Source organism: Sparus aurata, chromosome 21 (assembly GCF_900880675.1).
Source record: "Sparus aurata chromosome 21, fSpaAur1.1, whole genome shotgun sequence".
Classification (NCBI taxonomy): Eukaryota; Metazoa; Chordata; class Actinopteri; order Spariformes; family Sparidae; genus Sparus; species Sparus aurata.
This window is the reverse complement of record NC_044207.1, coordinates 15,096,227-15,116,208: the sequence shown is the minus strand read 5'-3', so window position 1 is coordinate 15,116,208 and position 19,982 is coordinate 15,096,227. Positions and strand designations below refer to the sequence as shown.

Genomic DNA, 19,982 nt, shown 5'->3' with positions numbered 1-19,982 from the left:
TTATCAACTTTTCTTTCCGATAAAAAAAGACTGGAATTCTGTTTTTTGGTGCTTCTGTGAAATGGCGTTAAGTCTAAAAAGAAAAGAAAACCTTGTGTTGCAGTTCTGATGTGAGTTGAACATGTACTTTATTTCAAATAGTGCTGAAAAAGAAAAGATGATGGTTTAGAGACCAGGTGAGAAGAAGTTCTCTTTCCATAAGTGCTCCTAACAGTTGACCTTTTTTTGCTGTTCGCTTCAGACACTTGCTGACGGTTCATGTGCTGCAGTTAAAGGTCGTTTCGTTTGATCCACATCTCGTATCAGCTGAAAGGTGCACACACCCAGATTTTGTTCTCCTGCATTGTAAACGGGATGCTAAAAGCAACCTTTTTCTTGTGATCTTCTCACCAGCAGATGGGGCTGTCAGATCAGCTGTGACCATCTCCTGTCCTCACACACACACACACACACACACACACACACAAAACACCAAAGCACACACTCGGAAATCCTTCATTTAGCAAATGCACTGGCTTTATTGAATGTTAAATACCAGACTCAAACAAGCACCTGTACGATGAGCTTGAAAACATACAAATGCGATAATCTTTAATACTCTTGTCTGCTTTTTTTATTCAATGCAGTTCAAGTTAAGCTTGATTGTGATTCTTGCATGCTTGTCACAATGAAAAAACACGATGCTGTGCCTGAGAGCATGAGCACACACACACACACACACTGACATTTCCACTTTCGAGCATGGCGGGAGCCCTCTCTCAGCTCCTCTGGGTTTTGGGGGGTGGTGGGGGAATGGAAGGAGGGACTTCACATTCAACTAGAAACATGCTCTCAGTCACAGCAGGGGAATGCTTTTTTCTCAGTACAGTTATCTGACCCGGTCCGGCAGCTGGCAGCATATATTGAGGTCAATGCGAGAGAGGGAGCGAGAAGAGAGACAATGCGAGTAGGTGAAGCAGAACGTGACAACCAGACGCTTCATCAGTGTCAAAGTAGCAGAAGGAGGTTTTCACTGATTTGCTGTTTTAGGGGACATGCATACCACTGGAGCTCAACGATGGAGTTCTGCTGCAGGTGTGTGTGTGTGTGTGTGTGTGGGGGGGGGGGAGAACGTGGGTGAGTCTCTGTAGAGAGAGAGAAGGTCTCCACACGCGGACCTCGCGGACGGCAGAGTTTAGGGGGCGGGAGGAGATGGAGATCAGAAGGTCTCCATCACCTGGCATATCTGGGCGAACACTTCTTCCGGCGTCCTCTCGGCGTCGATCTGCGGACAGGGAGACACGGCGAAGCCTTTCAGAAAACATCAGCGTCTCAGCGTGCAGTCGAGGACATCAGTCTGCTGCAGTGCTGCCTCACAGCAGACTGATGACCTCCATATCTGCTGTGGCATTTAAACTCTCTCTGTCTGTCTCTCTCTCTCTCACACACACACACACACTCAGCACCTGATGTGGCATTTAAATGTTTAAACAGCCCAGTTCAACCCCAAACAGAAACTCTTTGATTATCTGCTGACCCCTCATGTCAGAGGAAACAGTTTAAAGGCATCAAAGACACACAGCGAGCTCTCTCTACACCGTGCTCCTAAATGATCTGCACATGCACATTCATTACAGTGTGAATCGAAAATAAAACGTACCATGTGCAGAAGCCTTTTGCCTTCGTAATGAGATGCCACCGCCTGGCTGTCGCTGCAGAAGCTCTCGACCCTCCTGTGCAGGACGTCGTCTCTGTCTGAGCCGGGGTGGAAGGTGGAGGTGGAGGTGGAGATGGATCTGCCACGGCACTGCAGGCGACTGGACATGATATCGGCCGAGCAGCTCATCAGGAGCACCGCGCTGGGCTCCCCCACCTGACGCGCAGGTAAGAGGAGGGGGAAAGTCAGCAACAGAGGCTACATCTTTCCCTCCTACTGTACGTCACCGTGCCGTTTTATCGGCGTCCATCAGAAAGTGACATTTTGCCTCCATTTGTTGCTGTTTGTGCGAAGCTCATCATTGTCACGGTGAACACGTCACTTCTGTTTGTCATGAATCCCCATTTCCCACCACTATGTCCATCATTTTTCTCCTGTGTTACTACATGAGTCATATCTAATTACAATTCCACTCTGATGTCAGTTCTGCTCGTTACACGTTTCAAAATCAAACAAGTTGAGTTTCGTTTGTCTCTGTGCTTTTTCCCCGATTTTAACGCTTTTCTGAGCACGTGTCTGCCGTCTGGCCTCAACTAACAGTTACTGTCATCTCGATTAATCTGTCTGTGGGTTCCTCGGTGGATTGATTAGATTCTTGGTGTGTAAAATGTCAGAAAATGTCAATCAGGGTCTAAAAATGTCTTGTTTTGTCAAATTTAAAGGGGCACCATGTAGTTTTGGAGAAGAAATACAATATTAGTGAGGTAAAAACACAAACTCAGGAATATTTATTTTTCTGCCATAACTGAATAAACAAGCTGTTCTCAGAGGAAAATAAGGTCCAAAGAACACTGTTTGAAGCTAGAAAGTTGGCAGGGTCCGCCACATGTAAACAAAGTAAAACAGTATGAAGCTGTCTCGTCCTTTCAGGTCAGTTTGTTTATTCAGTATATTCATTTGTGAAAACAAAGAGAGTTTGTTTATTTAGTTTATTAAGGCATCAACTCTTCCAACTGCTTTCCCAAAACTACACAGTGTACCTTTAAGAAGCTGGAATCAGAGAATTTTCTTTTTTCTTTTCTTTGAAAATGACTTCAACTAATTCATCATTCATCGAAACAGTTGCAGATCGACAGTCAGCTGTTGAACAGCCAACAGTCTGGCGCTCTCACCTTGGCCTCGTACTCCTCCGCCCCTCGCAGGTCTCTGGGGAAGCCGCTGACCACCACACCTTTCCCCTGCCGCACTGACGACGCCACCGCCTCACACAGCAGCTCCAGAAGTGAGTCCTGGAGATTAAAACACACACACACACACACACACACACACACACACACACAGCACAAGCATTAACTATCATATAAACCACATTTGATGCTTCATGTGCGAATGGACTCAGACAGCCTTAAGAAGCAGTGATATGGAAGTGTTCACGTGTGAGGCCCGGGGGCTCCTCCAGGGGGCCCTAAAGATTCAGATTGAAAAAGGAAAGCACGAACAAACTTAACTTCTGGTGAATGTGCAGAATCCTCTTCAAACATGCACAGACAGCTGCAAATGACTGATTTGATCATTCACAGTAGTCACTTTCATTATGACTTACTCGCTTAAATGTCAATCAATCTTCCGCACCAACAGTAAAACTGTTCACAAGCGTGCAGGTTCTGGGGTTTTGGGTAAAGTATCTGCTACATGTGCGTGTTACCAGAGACACATGATGGGTAATGAGTTTTAGGAATGAATGAGCAGCTAATTATTTCCTCTACAGAACCCTCTTGCGTGTTAATCAAGCATGCAGATAGGTACCCACTCATATACGATCATTCACCGAGCATAAATTATTAGGGTAAATTATTATCAATTAGGGTCGACCAGATATTAAAAAACACTTCTCAGTCCTCATCAGCGGCACAAACTGCAGCCCCCAGAATGACCGTAAAGCTGCATCAACGCGTCTCCGAAACAGCTCAGTCAAACTCTGAATATTAGAACAATCACGGAGGGAGGACTGTTTTATTACACTGCAGCAGCTTTAGCCCACACCACCTCGTAATCTGGCAACTGAGGACAGGAAACATGGGGAGAGACGGAGGAGGGATTGGTTGACTGTTGTAACAAAGCCAAACGGGACGTTGATCGGATATCTATCTGGGCAGCTATCCTGTGTGGCGGTGTCAAAGAGTTGAGCCTGCCAACTCTGCAGGCGTTTCACTCCACTCATCTACTCCAGCGGATGCTTCTAAACTGTCTGACCGAGCCCAAAACTAGACATTCTGATTCTGGCCACTTTCATCAAAAGGTCAACTGCGAGATGCTCCGATCGATAAGCCCCATGACCACCATTGATTTTCGATTGGCGTCGCTCAAGTTAAGCCCTTTTACTGACTTTTTAAAGTATTTTCGTTTGACGTCGATCTCGGCCTTCTAAAGACAAACCCACAGGAGAAGAGAGGAGAAGAAGAAGGAGGGAAATGGTTGCACTTGTTTACGTTTTGAGACGATGCGACCCTATTATTCATGACCAATCCCTCAACCCGGGCTGAGACCCTGAGGCGCGAGAGATCCGTCAAATCATACGGAGCATCCGCCCACAGGAAAATAAGCAACCGGCGTACACATGAAATATTAAAGGCTTTTGGCATCAGCTCAAATTATGAAGGTGAGAGTGAATCCATTCCTCTGCAAACTCCTTTTCCCTGTCTGTGGTGGAAGAAAGTACATTTCCAAAAGGCTAAAAATACTCCATTACAAAATTAAAATGCATTTAAAATCCCACTCTAGAAATATCATCAACCAAATGCACTGAAAGGATCAAAAGTAAAAGTACTGCTAATAGAGCTTGTCGAGGCGAAAGTAGTTTTAACTACTTCATATTATGTTAAGCACAGTAAAGTTTATCCAGTATCCAAAGGTTTATGATATACATGTGAAGATAAATATGATTTCATGTGGTTGGAAAGAAGATGAATACGTTTCTCATACACAGCTTTTGGAGGGTTTTATTTCCTCGAGCCCCAAATATTAATAAATAAATAAATACATACGTACATATTATTGGGTAAATGTCTCAAATGGCCCAGACATTTGTTTTCTTCTTAAGCCCTACATTGTTTTCTATAAACAAATGTTTTTGGTTTACATACAAAATGTTTTTATTTTTATTTTTATGGAAGATCTTAGTCTGAATATGTTACTGCAACTTTCAGATAAATGTAGTGCAGTAAAGAGTAGAATATTTGCTTCGAAATGAAGTATAGATTAGTATTTAAAGGGTCCCATAAAATGAAACTAGTCGACTGTGACACGTATGCTGGGTAAGTGGCGCTTGGCAGAACACCTTGCTGTTCTCTAAAAGGGTTAGAGCAGCCACACGTGAGGTCTAAAGACTCTATTTTCCCTATTTTTTCAACAGGTAAAGGCAGTATTTTCCCGTGTGCTCTCTCTCTTTTTCTATCCCTCCTATTCTCTCGCTCTTTCAAGGAGGGTAAAGGAATATTTCATGCCATCTTTGTTATCTGAATGTCTCCCAAAGTCACAGTAACCGGTAAAAAAAATGAAAAGTAGTTGGGTTTGAACATCGGGATAATATAATTACACAACTCATCAAGATACATGACAAAGATCTGGTCGTTTTTTGACATCTGAATGCAGAAATGTTACATATGATATCTTTAAATCAACAGTACAGAAGCGTTTTTACGACTCTATTTTTGTAATATGTTGTTCTGTAAACCTGCCGGGGTTAACTTCAGTAATCCCAGCAGGGGATTATTCACTCCCTATCACTGTTTCTCTCTCTCCATAACTAACTCTCTCACACATCATACAAATAAGCAGTGACGATGTCGGCGAACACATGGGACATGACCTCAATGTGCTGTAAGGAGCTTAGACAGCCGAGCTTTAGCTTTCCTCCACTGAGACGACAGGAAGTTAGAAATCTGCGCTTGGGGTCTTTATGTTGCCTTTTCAAATCTGTTCAATGGATCCGTTTTTTTTTTTCGCACTCACTTAATGCGGTGTCTAGACAGTCAGATGGAATTTAGTTGGTGAGACTCAAACATGCAAAAAATACATTTAGGAAAAACAATCTGTTCATATTTATTTCCAGAAACAGTATCCAGATTTTTGTAAATCAAATTTTGTCTTTTGAAGTGTAAAAAATCCTGATTAAGGGGCAACCCTCATAACAAATATGAGTGATCTCATGAATCCAGCTGCTACAGTGCAGTCGTTTTGGGCACACTCACGTTTTTTCTTCTTCTCGAGACTGCAGTTGAGTTGCCAGAGATTCGTGGTCTTGGTAACTTATAGATCAGCTCAGGAAAAGTGTGCAGAGAAAGAACCTGAGTAACAACCGCTGTCAGAGCGGCCTCGCAAAGGCATTAAATCATCTGTGACTTTTATTTACCTTTCCTGCGGACTAGGGAACTGAAGCAGTGACAGTTTTCTTTTTTTCTTATTATAGAGAGGATAAAGAAATCCAGCAGAAGCCTCTAGAGGAGTAATACATCACACAGTCCTTCTCTGGCTCCAGGATTACGTTTTTTTAGTCCGAGTAGCAGAAATGTGTTGACACTGTCTCTGCTCGGCTCCGCAGCCAAACAGGCAGCAGAAGACAGGACACAGCGCAAATGACTCAAACTGACCAGAAAATGATGGTCGCATTGGGGGGCTTGCGACGCATGTGTAAATGTGAAAAAAAAAGCGGCAGAGATTCAGATCTCTGGCTTTTTGATCAGCAGTTCTCTCACATAAATGTATCTTTCAGAAAGGTTAAATCATTTACCACAAATTGTGGCACTGCAGTTTTCAGCGAATGTTCCACATACAGGAGTTAACTGTGCTTTTGTAGGGGACTATTTTCAGCGGCGGATTCAGTCACATTCGGAGCTCTAGTGAGTGTTTCTGGCAGCAGAATGGTGTGTGTGGGATTGAAAATAAACAACATTGGTCACGTTCAAGATATTGAAGGAACATGTCACCAAGCAGCAGCGTGGATCAGTGACGTGTTCTTTTAATGGAAGCAAAGGTGTAGGTTTGATTTTGACGTTGGTGGGGACATAGCCAGACAACCAGGCAAGATTGCGGCAGCACCCTAATGAAATAACACATGATGCCAGCCTGACATTAACTTTGTACGATGCATTACCTACTGTACATAAGCAGGCAAACATATGCAGTAAAATATTTAGTATAGCACCATGTCAAATTTACCTGTAGCCCTGAATCTTCACTATATGAGCTACAGCCTGGCCTATGAGCCGTGACACAGCATGACTCAGATCTCGAAGAAGATTAGTAGTATTCACTAGGCCTACTTTTAATATTACAACTAGCTAACACTTCAAATTAAATTAACCACCATGTCCTTATTCAAGTTCACCTGCTGCTGTGACCCTGCCACTCCACTGCTGTCAGATAAAGAGGGCGGCTGCGTTGCGTCTTCTGTCACCTGACAAAGTAACGAATCAATCACCATTAAGAGTGAGAAAACGGTTGGAGACAATGTTTTGCTTTCATTAGCTGCAGCCTATGAGGGGGGACTATCTTCCTCATGTGACTTACACTTTGTTTGGTGAAATAGCTTCTAATGTCTTCCACCTTTCTTTTGCCCGACATCCTCGGACATGTGTTGCACGGGAACAGTGTCGACCTCCTCTCGTCAACACCGGCAAAGCCTGCAAGCAAAACAACCTGGACAGCCTACAGGGAGCTGAGCCAATAGAAAAACAGACCTGTCTCAAAGACTTTTTGGGAAGCGGTGCTGAAGTGGGAAAGGATTTAACCCTTTGTGTGCCGCATGAGGCGCATTTCTTTTCCTTCAACCTTGATATTGGTGTGGACATTTCAGCCATCGTTTGAGATCGATTCATCGCTGGTTTTGGTCTCTTCACAAGTTTTGTTGACAATAAGAAATAGATAATATTTGCCAACTTACTCTCGAGGTGATAATTGTGGCTCTAGTGTTTGAGGGCTGCCGTGACTTGTTGAACATAAAGAACGTGGATCAATAAATCCTTCTTGGACAGACAAAAGGCAAAAAAAATCCAGACAACAGTTAGTCGGGCGGAGTGTATAAACAGGCTGCCAGGATAAATATTCTTTTTAAATCCGTTACATGTGCAGTCCAATCAATATTTGTGACTCACTCTGGCCGAAAGACGCTTAGGAGAGCAAACAACACACAATTGTGAAGCAGGAGTGTGACAGGTGGCTCTTGTGTTTTGACGTGAGATGTCAGACTCTTACACCGCGCAGGTCAATTAAAAGTCTCCCAGACAGCCACAGGTTTGTTACTGAGGATCACCCCTTCCAGGTCCCCACAGAAGAGCTCAGGCTCAGACACCACTTGGAGGCGCCTCGAACTGCCTTGATTTGATTTGATTTCCCACAGTTACGATACTGATATGCTCATGCCAACATAGTTTGTCGCAACACCTCCCTAGATATACCATATTTTAGTTTTTTGTTCATTTACCTGAGATCTGATGCTCCATTATGTGTTTGTTATGAGGTGATCAGATGTCCTACAGAATCCTTAATTGGGACTTTGATTGTTTGAAACCTCCGCCTGCCGAACGCTCGCCAAGAGTGTTTCCGCCCGAAATACCAATGTTAGTACGTCACCTTACCATTATACCAAGCTCAAAGTGCAGCTGTACAGTCAATAGTCTAGGTGTACATTTTGACCTCCTCTGACACCACATGAGGAGTCAGAGCCCAACCATTAGGAGTTATCCCTCGAGGGACTGTGAATGTCTGCAGGTATTCTCACGGGAATCTATTAGTCGTTGAGATAATTGACTGTGGACTCAGAGACTGATGGTGCCATCCCAGGAGCTGCACTGTCAATGTGCTGAAAATGTACAATTATGATAATGAATGCTGTACACAGCAGACTCAACTGTGTATAGCTGGATGCTAAATCCCATTACATTAATATTAAAATGTACTGTATTTCTGTCCCGATTATACATTTTTACTGTATAATCACTTCTCCTTCACTTGGATGTTTGACCTTCACTGTGCAGAATGATGTATGTGCAGAAGAAAGATTGACATTTGAAGGCTGTTTCTCCGTGCTTACATTAAATCTGATTGTGAGCAGGATTTAGATTAAAACCTTCAGTGCAGATACACTGAAACTAGTGAGCGCCATCTCGTTACATAGGAGTCGATAGTCTTAATAATCTGTAAGATAACTAGAAAAATGGCATTTTTTGACCTTTTTTGTGGAAATAAAATTATTATGTAAAAAAGAGTATTTCTAGTGCACTGACTCAAGTTATACTTAATATTTCAGTTTCATTCTACTCTGCGCTTCAGTTCAGAGGGACATTTGGAACTTTCTACTCCATCTCATATGTCTGACGGCTGGAGTAAATAATTACTTCACTGCTTAAGATTTTACAGACTATAAAATATTTGATACGTTTATGAAACCTTTGTTTGAGATTAAAGTACCTACAGTGTGCTCCAGCTCCATCAGCTGTAGCAATAAACATCTGTTATACTTCTTTTTTTTTTTACTGTTTACTATATGTTCTTGTGCATGTAAAAGATCTTCAAAGTTATATATTTCGAGTCTGCGCCAACAGAAGCTCGTCTCTACCACAGAAAACACCTCGTCAGTAGTTTCGCCTTTAATTCAGTGACTTTGTGACATCACGCTACATCACAGAGTCACACATTTGCATAGTTTATGCCTAGCCTCTAGTTTGGCATGTAAAAATGGATTTAGCACAGCTCCTCCGTTGTTGTCAGCGGTGCTGGCTCAGGCATGTGTGAAATGGCCAATCAGAGGAGACTAGGAATTCAGGAGGGGGGCCTTAAAGAGACAGGAGCTAAAGCAGTGTTTCAGACAGAGGGAGGCTACATTGCAATAACTGGACAGTATTAGACAACTGATGTGTTTTTTGAGCATTAAAGCATGTGAACCTATTCTTGTAGTAACTCAAAATAAAACTACAAAGGAGTATAATAGTTCTCCTTTGAAGTATCGGTGATGATAAGGATAATTTGATATAATAACTCTCTCATAGGAACCATTTGACTGAGTACTTTAACTTTATGTTTTAAATACACTTTACTGGTAGTACGTAAGTGTAATCATGAAAGCAGGACTTGCACTTAAACAGCGAAATTTTAGAGAGTAGAATTGCTACTTTTACTCAGGTAATTATGATAGGAGTAGTTTCCAACGATCAAAAAATGTCTGTTATTCTCAAAAAACACTTTGAGAATAACTGAGACAGAGAATTGCCATGTTAGTGTCTTGAACAGTCTGCTGGACTGAGGTCGACTTTCTACCCTGATGAATATGCTTATGTTGTCTCAGAAAATGTGTTTTCCTCTGAGAGTATTTGGAGTTGCAGATAGATTTACCTGGTTTACACACTCTGTCAGCAGCAGCTTCCAGCTCCAATATGGACTCAGACAGCCATGCAAGCTCTGCCTGGTACACTATGTGCAGATATGCAATCTCAGTAAAAAGCCATTTTGAGCACTCTTGACTGTATAATAATCAGCCGCAGCCCTCTCTCTTCTATTTGTTTCATTAGGCTGTCGGCAGAAAAACATGTTCTATAGCATCAGTATTTTCTCAGCATGAGAGCTGCCGTGTTTTCAGGACTTCTCTGCCTGCACTCCTTCCTGAACTTCTTCCCCTGTCTGTCTTGAAATATTAATTTGTAAGATCTTGTTTACGAAGGTATCATTTTGTTGGCTGAGCCTGCTGCACGGTGCGCACTGCTGTCATGTTGTTGCACCGATGCAGAAGAGATCACCTGCTAATCAGACAGCGTGGGTGGTTCTCTGACATCTTTATTGTTTGATTTCACGTACAAGCCAAATTACAATCACTGCACATTCTTAATCTCCCGTTATATACATTGCAAACGAACCCCTTCATGAATACCGCAATACAACAGAAATGATTGGCTAAATTTACTGCTTCTTAAATAAACTTACACATTTTTAAAAAAAAACTCTCTTGAGAACTATTGTCACCCTGCAAAAATACAAATTAAAAAATGTCTCGGAAGCGTACAATATATTTTCTTGGTGCTGTAAACTCGATTCCAGCTTAATTATTCGAAACTCCTACCTGACTGTTACGGTTGGAGCTATTCCACACTTAGGATGGACATTAAACTCTCTCAGTTAAATCATCAGGACCAAAGATGAAGAGATGTGTAAGAAAATGATGTTGTTCTATAATAATAAAAAAAAAAGTCGAGGCAACAAGACCTAACTACAACTCCCAGGGTGCATTTCAGCAGGAAAAAACCCAGAAAGTTTAAAATACTGTTGTGTTTGCCACAGCTGATAAATTCATTCATTGGAGTTCAGCAAGTGCAACGAAGAAATGTTTAAAACTAACTGCCACTGATTGACACTATCATTCTCCATAGCAATGCCAACCCTAGACTCATGGGTATTGTAGGATTTAGATCTGTCCACCGAAGTGACAGAAAGATTTTGATTTCTGGCTACGCCCGGTGTATCTGATTCTTAGCTACAGTGTCAAAGTTAGAAGCGTTGGGCCACAGACCAGGCTGCTGGTGTGTGTGTATGTGTGTGTGTGTTTGTATGGAGGGATGGGATTAAACAACGGCTATATTCAAAATGTGAAAACAGAACAGGAGCCATCGCCCTCCTCACGGCTCTTTAAATGCAGTTGGTTGCATCATTGATAGCAGAGTTAAAGAAGGACACTGACCTCTGGCAGCTGCTCTCCTCTCTCCAGGACGTCCCGCAGGTGACGGCCTCTGTCACTGTGAGACTGCAGCTCCGAACACAGCAGGTCACCGAGAGCGACGCGACGCAGGCCGAACCTCTCCTCCATCCGCTCACACTGCAGAGATTTCCCTGAGGCTGGACCACCTGGGAACATTTAGCACGCACGCACACACACACACACATACACACACACACACACACACACACACACACACACATGCACGCACACACACACAGGAGGAATGAGTCCATCCTCACTGACAAGTAATCACCAAGACAGAATACAAGTCAGGCGATGGTGATGAGGAGGGAAATTGAGAGGTGAGACAAGAGCATGAAAGAGGGAGGCAAGGGGAAATAGATGGTGTGTGTGTGTGTGTGTGTGTTCGTGTGTGTGTGTGTTTGCACATCGCAGGTATAATTCATTGCGGGGGGCTGAAGGGCAGGTTATTACAGTTGAGTATATCTTACACATGTTCTAGTACATTTATACTTGTGAGGTCCTGTCATTAATATAACACTGTCCCGCGCACCTCACCCAAAACTAATTAGTAATTATACTGAAATCATAGTGTAATTATGTACAGTAGGACTCTGGTTGAAATTAGGTTCTTTACAACGTAGATTGATCAGTATATAAAAAACGTGTATGGTAATTGTGTAGTAAGACACTAAGTGGCAGGGACTAAAGTCATGCAACCGAGATGTAGTCTGTTTATAGCCTGACATTAGCTTCTTACTTCTAGCGATTTAATTTACGCTTAGTAAATCACAAAAGTGGTATTCATCTGTAAAGATTAATGTAAATGTCATAAACTTGTGTTTGTCACAGAGATTATTCTTGTCAAAGTTAAAAATCCAATAAAAAAAATCCCAAGAGCTTTTTTGTCGATGTAACCAGGGCGACGCTAGCTTCCAGGTTAGCCTACAAAAACACATCATCCCCACAGCGCTCTACGGTGGTGACCTGTTCCAGTGGTTACTGTTTCTAAAGCTTCTCTCTGTTGATGTTCAAGTGCTGCTGGAACAGAGGAGGATGAAAATACTCTTATTTTTCCAACATCCACAGTTGAGCAATGAATAAGGATCAAATAATACCGATAAATACCTGTGACTACTGCAGAGTCATTTGACCTGGGAACGCATGCCAATTTGACCATTTCCCACTGAAGACAAAATCCAGATGTTAGCGGGGTTTTCGTCCAGTGCAAGAAGGATGAAGGACAAATTACTCTGCAGTTGCTGTCACCACCAGTTCTACAAGTGTCGCTCAATCAACAAGGACTGAAATCTTCAAGATCACTTCCTTTAACTGACTAATCAACAATGCAAATAATCATTACTTGCAGCACAAAAATGTGCAATTAGGTAATTTAACCTTAACTTGAGTGCAACCTAACCGTCAAACAGGCCTTTGACAATACAGGCCTTGGACAGAGCAGGAAGAAAAACACAGTTTCAATAATCACCCACCATGTTGTGATTCAGCTTTGGTCGATTTCCTTTAAAATATTCAAAACTATTTCAGCGGCCTCAGACGTGTGTCTGCTCCGCTGCTGTACCTGTGAGGTCTGTAGGTGTCTTGTGGCAGTTTAGCTGTATTACATGGCCATGCAGCTGTGTAATGCACTGGCAGGAAGTCGTGATCTATCATAACCAGCCTTGAGCCCAGTAATCAAACACAACGCTCACATTCATCAGTATTCTCCTCGAGTGTATGACCCTCCGACAGCATTCAGAAACAAATAACATTTCTTCTGAGAGCGCAGACAGATATGAGCTGGGCTCGGTTCGCCCGGGGACGACCGCAAACCGCCAGAGAAGGTCCATAAGTAATCGAGGAGAAGAGGGCGGTTAAGGATTCATTCATTCAGCACAGATTCATCGGACCCAAAAACACTGCACAGCCTCCTCCATGCCTGCTCGTTAGAAGTATTCCTCTGCGGCCTGACGCCTTTGTCAGGAAGCAAAATAATGATCCACCACTAAAAGCAAAAGCCCAGAGAAGCTTGTTAGTGTAGTTTGTAAGGTCAGACTCTGCTGTCTAAACTGGATCTGTGGGTTGAGACGGTTTTCTCTCCCTGAGACCATTTAAAGTTTAGATCATGTGTATTTTTGTCTTGTTTCTGTGCTGTTTTTGTGCTCAGTGTTAAATGTGCTAAATGCAGTTACTAACTAGGATTTTTTGGGGGGTTGCTCAGGACATGGGTGATCATTTCAGCTTCACTTCACATTTAGCTGAAAACTGCTGCTGGAACGAGATTGATGAGAACGGTTAGCATACTTTCCAACCCTCCCATTTTTCTCGGAAGACTCCCATTTTTTTTTATTATCCCCATCTCCTGGTTTCCTCCGGGGGTCACAATTCTCCCATATTTCTCACGATTCATGACAGATCCTTACGCTTTTTCCCGCTTTCAGCCATCTCGTTTTCAGGCATCTCGTCCTCCTCAGTGAGCGTGAGGCGGACAGAGAATCGGAGAGGAGAAAGAATATTCAAACAAATTTCAAAGGGGCCTGGAGAGAAGAAATTCCTGAGAGAAGACATGGGCTGCGAAATCTGCCACGTTGATTTTCCTGTCAATCTTGGGAGGTGTCGTGGACGGCAAGTATGACGGTGAGACTGAAGTGGAACATTAAGGTCGCATCAAACGTTTAACATGCGGATTTTGATGTGAGCTTCTGTATATATATATATATTTTCACTTCAAATGACCCCTTATCACATAACACATGGTTATATGATCCAATGTCAATAAAAGCTCCTGAAAAACCATACGCTCAAAGTCATTGCAAGGGTCATAAAATCATACAGAACCCCTTTATTTTGACCTTTTCCTTAAAGGGCGCAATTCGAGGTCATGACGTGACGTGGAAATGTTAACATGAAACCATTAGTCGAGCTTTATTTAGAGCATCTTCAAATTGTCATGAGCACTTTGAAAACCCGGGTTACAAAGTACTTCGTTACAAGGAACAACTGCCAGGACTAAATGATGTAGACTAAAACTGTCACGGTCTGATGTGGTGAGTACGAACAGTGACTTAACTGTGACTCATCACCCGGTGGAGAGGTGCGCCGCGTCAAGTGAATCCTGCCTGTGCGGCCATGTTCGTGTCACCTCATGGGATCGTTTTTTCGTTCCAGACACGGTGCTGACTTTGAAAACACTGTCTCAAGAGTCCCTGACACAGCATGAAATAAAAAGTTAATGTCCTCCTCGACCAACCCCGTCGCCTCCTCATCCAAACCCGCTCCACTGCTGCTGACGCTGCCAATCTGTCAGACACGGCTCTTTTTATCTGGTGGAGTAGAGCCCAGAGTCACTCGCTGCTCGTCTACCTGCTCTCTAAAATGTTGATGAGAGGCATCTTAAAGGGCTTAAGTGGTAATATGGAGAAGAAAAATAGCAGCTCATTTCGGGGCTCTGGAGTTACAGCTTAAAATCAGGGGCCTTAAAGTGGATCAAACTGCAGTCGAATGAAAACACTACAAAGTCATTTTGGCTGAGGCAGTGATTGTTGCCCAGCCTCCATGATATAATGTCAGCAGTGAAGGTTTCTGCAAACAACAGAAACGTTCCAGGTTGACATTTGTACCAAACGGGCCATATTACGCTCACATCACACGCTTATCAGCCACCCGCCGGAAGTTGGTGGCGTCGTTACAAGGCAGCAATGCTGCAAAACAGGCGAGCGAAGGTTGAGTCACACAGCTGGATATTTTCACGGACACTATAAGAGATTTCCAGATGTTTTTGTGGCACCAAAACTTGGTGTTTTTGATGCCTGATAGTCTGACTTTCATGGGGGGTCAGACTGCCTCCTTCCGTGAGCGCAGAAACGTTATGTTTTCCAAACCCTAACCGAGTGATTTTTGGTGCGTGTACCTCAACAGAGCACGAGCACGGAGCTGTGACAAAAGGGAAAAAGAAAATTCAACCTAAATAAGCATGAAGCTGCAGCATAAAGTAGCATCCATCTGCGGTTTTGCGTGAACGTACTCGGCTTAAATTTACTCTGGTGACTGAAGTTGCGGCAGTACTGAAAATCTTGTTGAAAAAAATGTCCCTAAATGTTGATGTAGGTGACTGCTTTTAACTGCTGAGTGCTTCTTCTCCACCGCCGTCACTTCCCAATTCTTTGAGGCATTTTAGTTCACAGTTTATTGCACAATTTGATGCAGGTTTCCGGGGTTGATGTCGTTAAACTTCCCCACCTGCCTCATTGTGCATGTTGCCAATCACCGAGCACTTGCTGAACGACACGTTATAACCAGTGATTGAATTAAAAGAAGTCTAAATGACGAGCTCTCGTTGACACCTCATAGTCACATTTCTGCTCTAAAACTGTTTTAATTAAATGGGTGAGTTCTAGGTGGTTTCACTTCATGTGGGTTTACCCGTCCAAGACCTGTAATAAGTGTCGGAAAATTTGGGAGCGGTGTTCTGCCGAGGTGGTTCAGAAAAACGAGGTGATGCTGCCTGAGGGAAATGCTAATGTGAGGCTTCCCTGCTGCCTGCGCTCTCAGCCGTTTCCCTTTTTCTCCCCGTTCACGTCTCTTCGTGCTCTCTTCCCAGCGCTCTCCCTCGAAAAAAACCCCCCAAAACATTTTAACCCTTTTAATCAGACTTGCATTTGAATCTTGAAAACCCTGCTGCTGGTGTGAAAAAAGTATTATTGTTTTATTGATGTTTCCGGATTGATGCAGTGACAATTTGGCACTTCGGTGGTTTCTGAAGTGTCAGAGGCAACCACTGCAGTTGAGTGTGAAGGGGGAAAAAAGCTGGTGTTATTCTGTATTTTTCCTATTGTGCCATGGGACAATACCATCAAATATGAATTAGTCCTTTTCTCAGTACTTTTTTGACTACCTTACATGGTCTGGTGCTCTCAGCCCGAGGTTGGTTCCCACAGGAGACAAGGCTCCTTTCAAACAGCTCAAAAAATTGTAAATGGACTGTATTTACACAGCACTTTTTCTAGTCTCAGCAACTGTTCCTAGCTTGACGACACAAGAAATGTGTTCAGCCGTTCACACAAACATTCCTACACTGGTGGCAGAGGTTACAATGCAAGGCGCCACCTGCTCATCAGGAACGATGACCATTCATACACGGTCACACACTGACGGGAGAGCCACCGGAACAATTTGGGGTTCAGTGTCTTCCTCTTGGACACCTCGACGTGTAAGCTGCAGGGGCCGGGAATTGAACCTTTAGATTGGTGGACACCCGCTCTACAGCCTGAGCCACAAATATTTTGTTTTTTTGTTTTTTTAAAGGCTCAGTAATTTACTGAAACACCAGGCCACCTGACTCAAACAGGAGTAAACACACAGTTTATCAGGAACTAGTTTCAGCAGTGGATTAATGCCCATTTTGAGTCAGCAGGTCGGACGCAAGCTGACGTGAAGCCGACTGTGCTGATAATAATGAAGACAAATGTAACGCCATATCAATCTAAATAATAAATGTGGCAAATTTCGTTTCTGCAAAAACCAAAGATCAGTTCCAACTTTACTTTGCTGGAAGTTTGTTTTTCTACTTCTCTATGGTCACAACTCTGTGCTTATGCTCGGCTTAGGCACAAAAAAACGCTCGATTACGGTTGGACAAACATCTTTTTCTGGCATCAAAAGAACTCTTTCGGCTGGTAATTCTCACGAGGTCTCCTCAAAAATATCCAGTGGTCTCACGCTAACAAATGTTGATTGGCAACTCCACGGCCACCCCCTCCACCTCCTGATATGAAAGACAGTTAATAAAGATGAAATGATAGAATTCTATGGAAATGTTGTTAGGGTACGTAGCCTATGACATGTTCAAATACTAATGTATCGGTGGTTTGCAGAAGCACAGTGACTGTGGGCTGACAGCAAGGCTCATTTATGTGTTTGTGGAAAGCCGATGAGCTCTACGGCACAGAGTAGTAACACATCAGGCACTGGATACACAGACAGTAGCCTTATAGTAGGATTCATTAATGTTTTGGTCTTATCAGGAAATTGACAACAGTAAAAACAGTAACAGTAAATGTGTTTATATTATATTACATTATATTGATAATGCATCATTGGGTCTCTGCAGAAACCAGAGCTCGATTCCCAGACTACAGTTTGTCACTCAGAAATGATGTATTCTGACATCAGTAAAGAACAGCCTCAAAAGTCCTCAGATGCTTCAACTTAGAAAATGTTGACAGTGGAAAAGCAAACTCTCTTCAAAGCAGAATCAGTCATCCCTACAGAATCCAGGCCTGAATCAATGCAGCCCTCGCTCGCTGCCATTTCAAAGAGCATTTTTGCATTTTCCCTTTTATGTTTATTCCGCTGCCAGAGATAATGAGTAACGTCGGAAACTGACGACAATGATGACAAAAATGAAGTATCTCAGTGAGTGGAGGCGAGAGCACTGCCTTGTCTGCAGCCCATTTGTCGTTTGGACTGATTCATTTTTTTTCTACATAAAAAGTATTATCTGCTATCTGTGAGGGAAAAGCATTGTGTAACAGGAAATGATGCATAAATCAAATTACTCGAAAGATCTTTATTTCCACTAAGGTTCTCTGCCCTCTCTTCCATGTTTCATTCCTGTCACCCGCTCCAGCTCCATCGAGCACAATCCATCTGTCACTTTGGCTCTTACTGAGGACAACGCTGTGACAGAGCTGTTCAGACATGGTGGGATGGTTTTGGTCTCTTAAATCCAAGCTACAACCTACCCGAGCGTCAGTAGAGAAACTAGAAGTAGAGCGGAGCGCAGACAACTGCCAATGCTCAAAAAGCAGTGCACAAAGTTAGCTGCTAGCTGTTCACCAAGGATGAGCATTTAGCAGCTAAAGAGCCAGAAATAAAAAAAAAAAACAGAGCGGGAGGAGGAGTGGATACCAGCCCCAAAAAATAAATAACTCTGCTCTCCCTCCACACCTGCCTACAGTGAGCCCAGCCATGTCTCCCTATCGGCCCGTCAGCTCCTTCCCCTGCTCATTACCCTCACCTGTGTTTCCCCGCCCGTCTCCACCTGCACCTCATTCCCTCGTTAGTTTGGTTAGTATTCAAGTCCAGTGTTTCTCTTTACCAGTTTTTACTTTACTCTTTCAATTTTATGCTACTCTATTCCTGTACTGCACTACAATTCCGAGGGAGTTGTTGTACTTTTTAATTCCACTACATTCATCAAACAGATTTAGTGATGAGCTTTAGTTATTTATAATTTAACACATGGCTGGGCTAGTTGTCCTTGTTATCTCTCAGAGGACTCTTGAGTTGAAATGTTCAAATACCAAAGAGATCCAATGATCCAATGTTAAAAAAAAAAGAAAAAAGTCCCAAAAATTAACAGAAATGTACTCAGCAGAACTTTTCTTTTGCTCTTTCCTCTTGTATCCATCATCTGACGTCCCCTCAAATATATCTGGTGACCCCTTAGTGGGGTGGCTGACTAACTTTTAGTCAAACATCTGTGCATTTCACTGTGCAGTTGGAACTTTTCTCCATTCATCTGCCCCTTCTGAGAGAAAGCTCCCGATCTAACTCAGTGTCTCTTTCTCCAATATTCAGACAAACTATTAATACAGATCAGAGTGGAATTTGTCATGTTGGTTTTGTACACTAATACACATAACCGTGTCAACGAGAGCACTGATTCGATGATCTTAATGGCCTGTCGTGAGGATTTTCACCATGGTGGTGAGGAAAACAGTGGTTCATGGAGACTCAGTGTCTCAGATCTCTCATTAACATTTATGTCTCCGTCCTGTCTGCCATTAGCAGACTGAACCACGCCGCCTCACAGCATACTAATTGATCACATAAACACCCTTAATTCTGCCTCCCAAGGATGGAAGTAACGTAGAACATTAACTCATCTGCTGCACAGTGTAGAAGCACATGTGTTTTATGAGTCAATTCACTTTTGTTTTTTACTTTTATTTTAATGTAAACCCATAAACAAAATGGCAACTAAAGCTAGCTAGCACTGCATTTATCTGATAGCGTTTTTGTAGTTGTATGTTTGTATCAAAGGTGCAATATGTAAGAATCTCGGTTCAAAGATTTGCACAAATTGGAAGAAATAACAGTGTTGTCATCATGAAGTCTATATATTGTTTTGCAGAAATGGCTACTTGAGTTATCATGCTAGCAAGCTAGCTCTGCTCCCGGCCCAAAGCTCCTGTGCTAGCAGTGTAAACACTAACCCTGATTCCCCAGAGCCCAGCCCAGCCCCGACCACTAGCTGCATGGCTAATTGAGCTAACTAGCTAAAAGCAGCTACAGTTAGCAGCAGTTAGCTGTTAGTCTGGTAATATGCTGCCCCCTATTGGTTTGAACAACAGGTGGCCACTTCTAACATATCACATCTTTAAGCTCAGTATTGGTGTTGTTTAAAAATGTCCTATATTTCTAAATCTTATTGATGAAAGTCACAAATATTTTCATGGTACTGTTGCCGTCATAATTAGACAATCTTTCCGTCTCAAGCACATCCAAAGTTACTGGTGAGAGTCAACTAATTCAAGTCAGTTATAAAAAATCTAATGTCAGCTCTGTAGTTAGAATAAAGTAAAAAATAAAATGACTCACCCGTTAGCAGCAGCATGA

General features: G+C 42.8%; 1 protein-coding gene and 1 long non-coding RNA gene across 2 annotated transcripts in view; one reads left to right on the top strand and one right to left on the bottom strand.

Annotated features, from left to right (window-relative positions):
• Positions 1-491: 491 nt before the first annotated feature.
• The window catches only part of ak5 (adenylate kinase 5), a 78,206-nt gene continuing 58,715 nt past the window's right edge, over positions 492-19,982 (bottom strand). The window contains exons 11-14 of the mRNA XM_030401990.1: positions 11,361-11,524; positions 2,809-2,925; positions 1,640-1,852; positions 492-1,264 (exon numbers count right to left, since the gene is read on the bottom strand). Of these exons, the coding sequence (XP_030257850.1) occupies positions 1,199-1,264; positions 1,640-1,852; positions 2,809-2,925; positions 11,361-11,524 (560 nt within the window). The 3' untranslated portion in view covers positions 492-1,198. The remainder of the gene's footprint in view (positions 1,265-1,639; positions 1,853-2,808; positions 2,926-11,360; positions 11,525-19,982) is intronic.
• The window catches only part of LOC115572161 (uncharacterized), a 31,815-nt gene continuing 24,906 nt past the window's right edge, over positions 13,074-19,982 (top strand). Inside the window, exon 1 of the long non-coding RNA XR_003982034.1 lies at positions 13,074-13,997. This is a non-coding gene — a long non-coding RNA (uncharacterized LOC115572161). The remainder of the gene's footprint in view (positions 13,998-19,982) is intronic.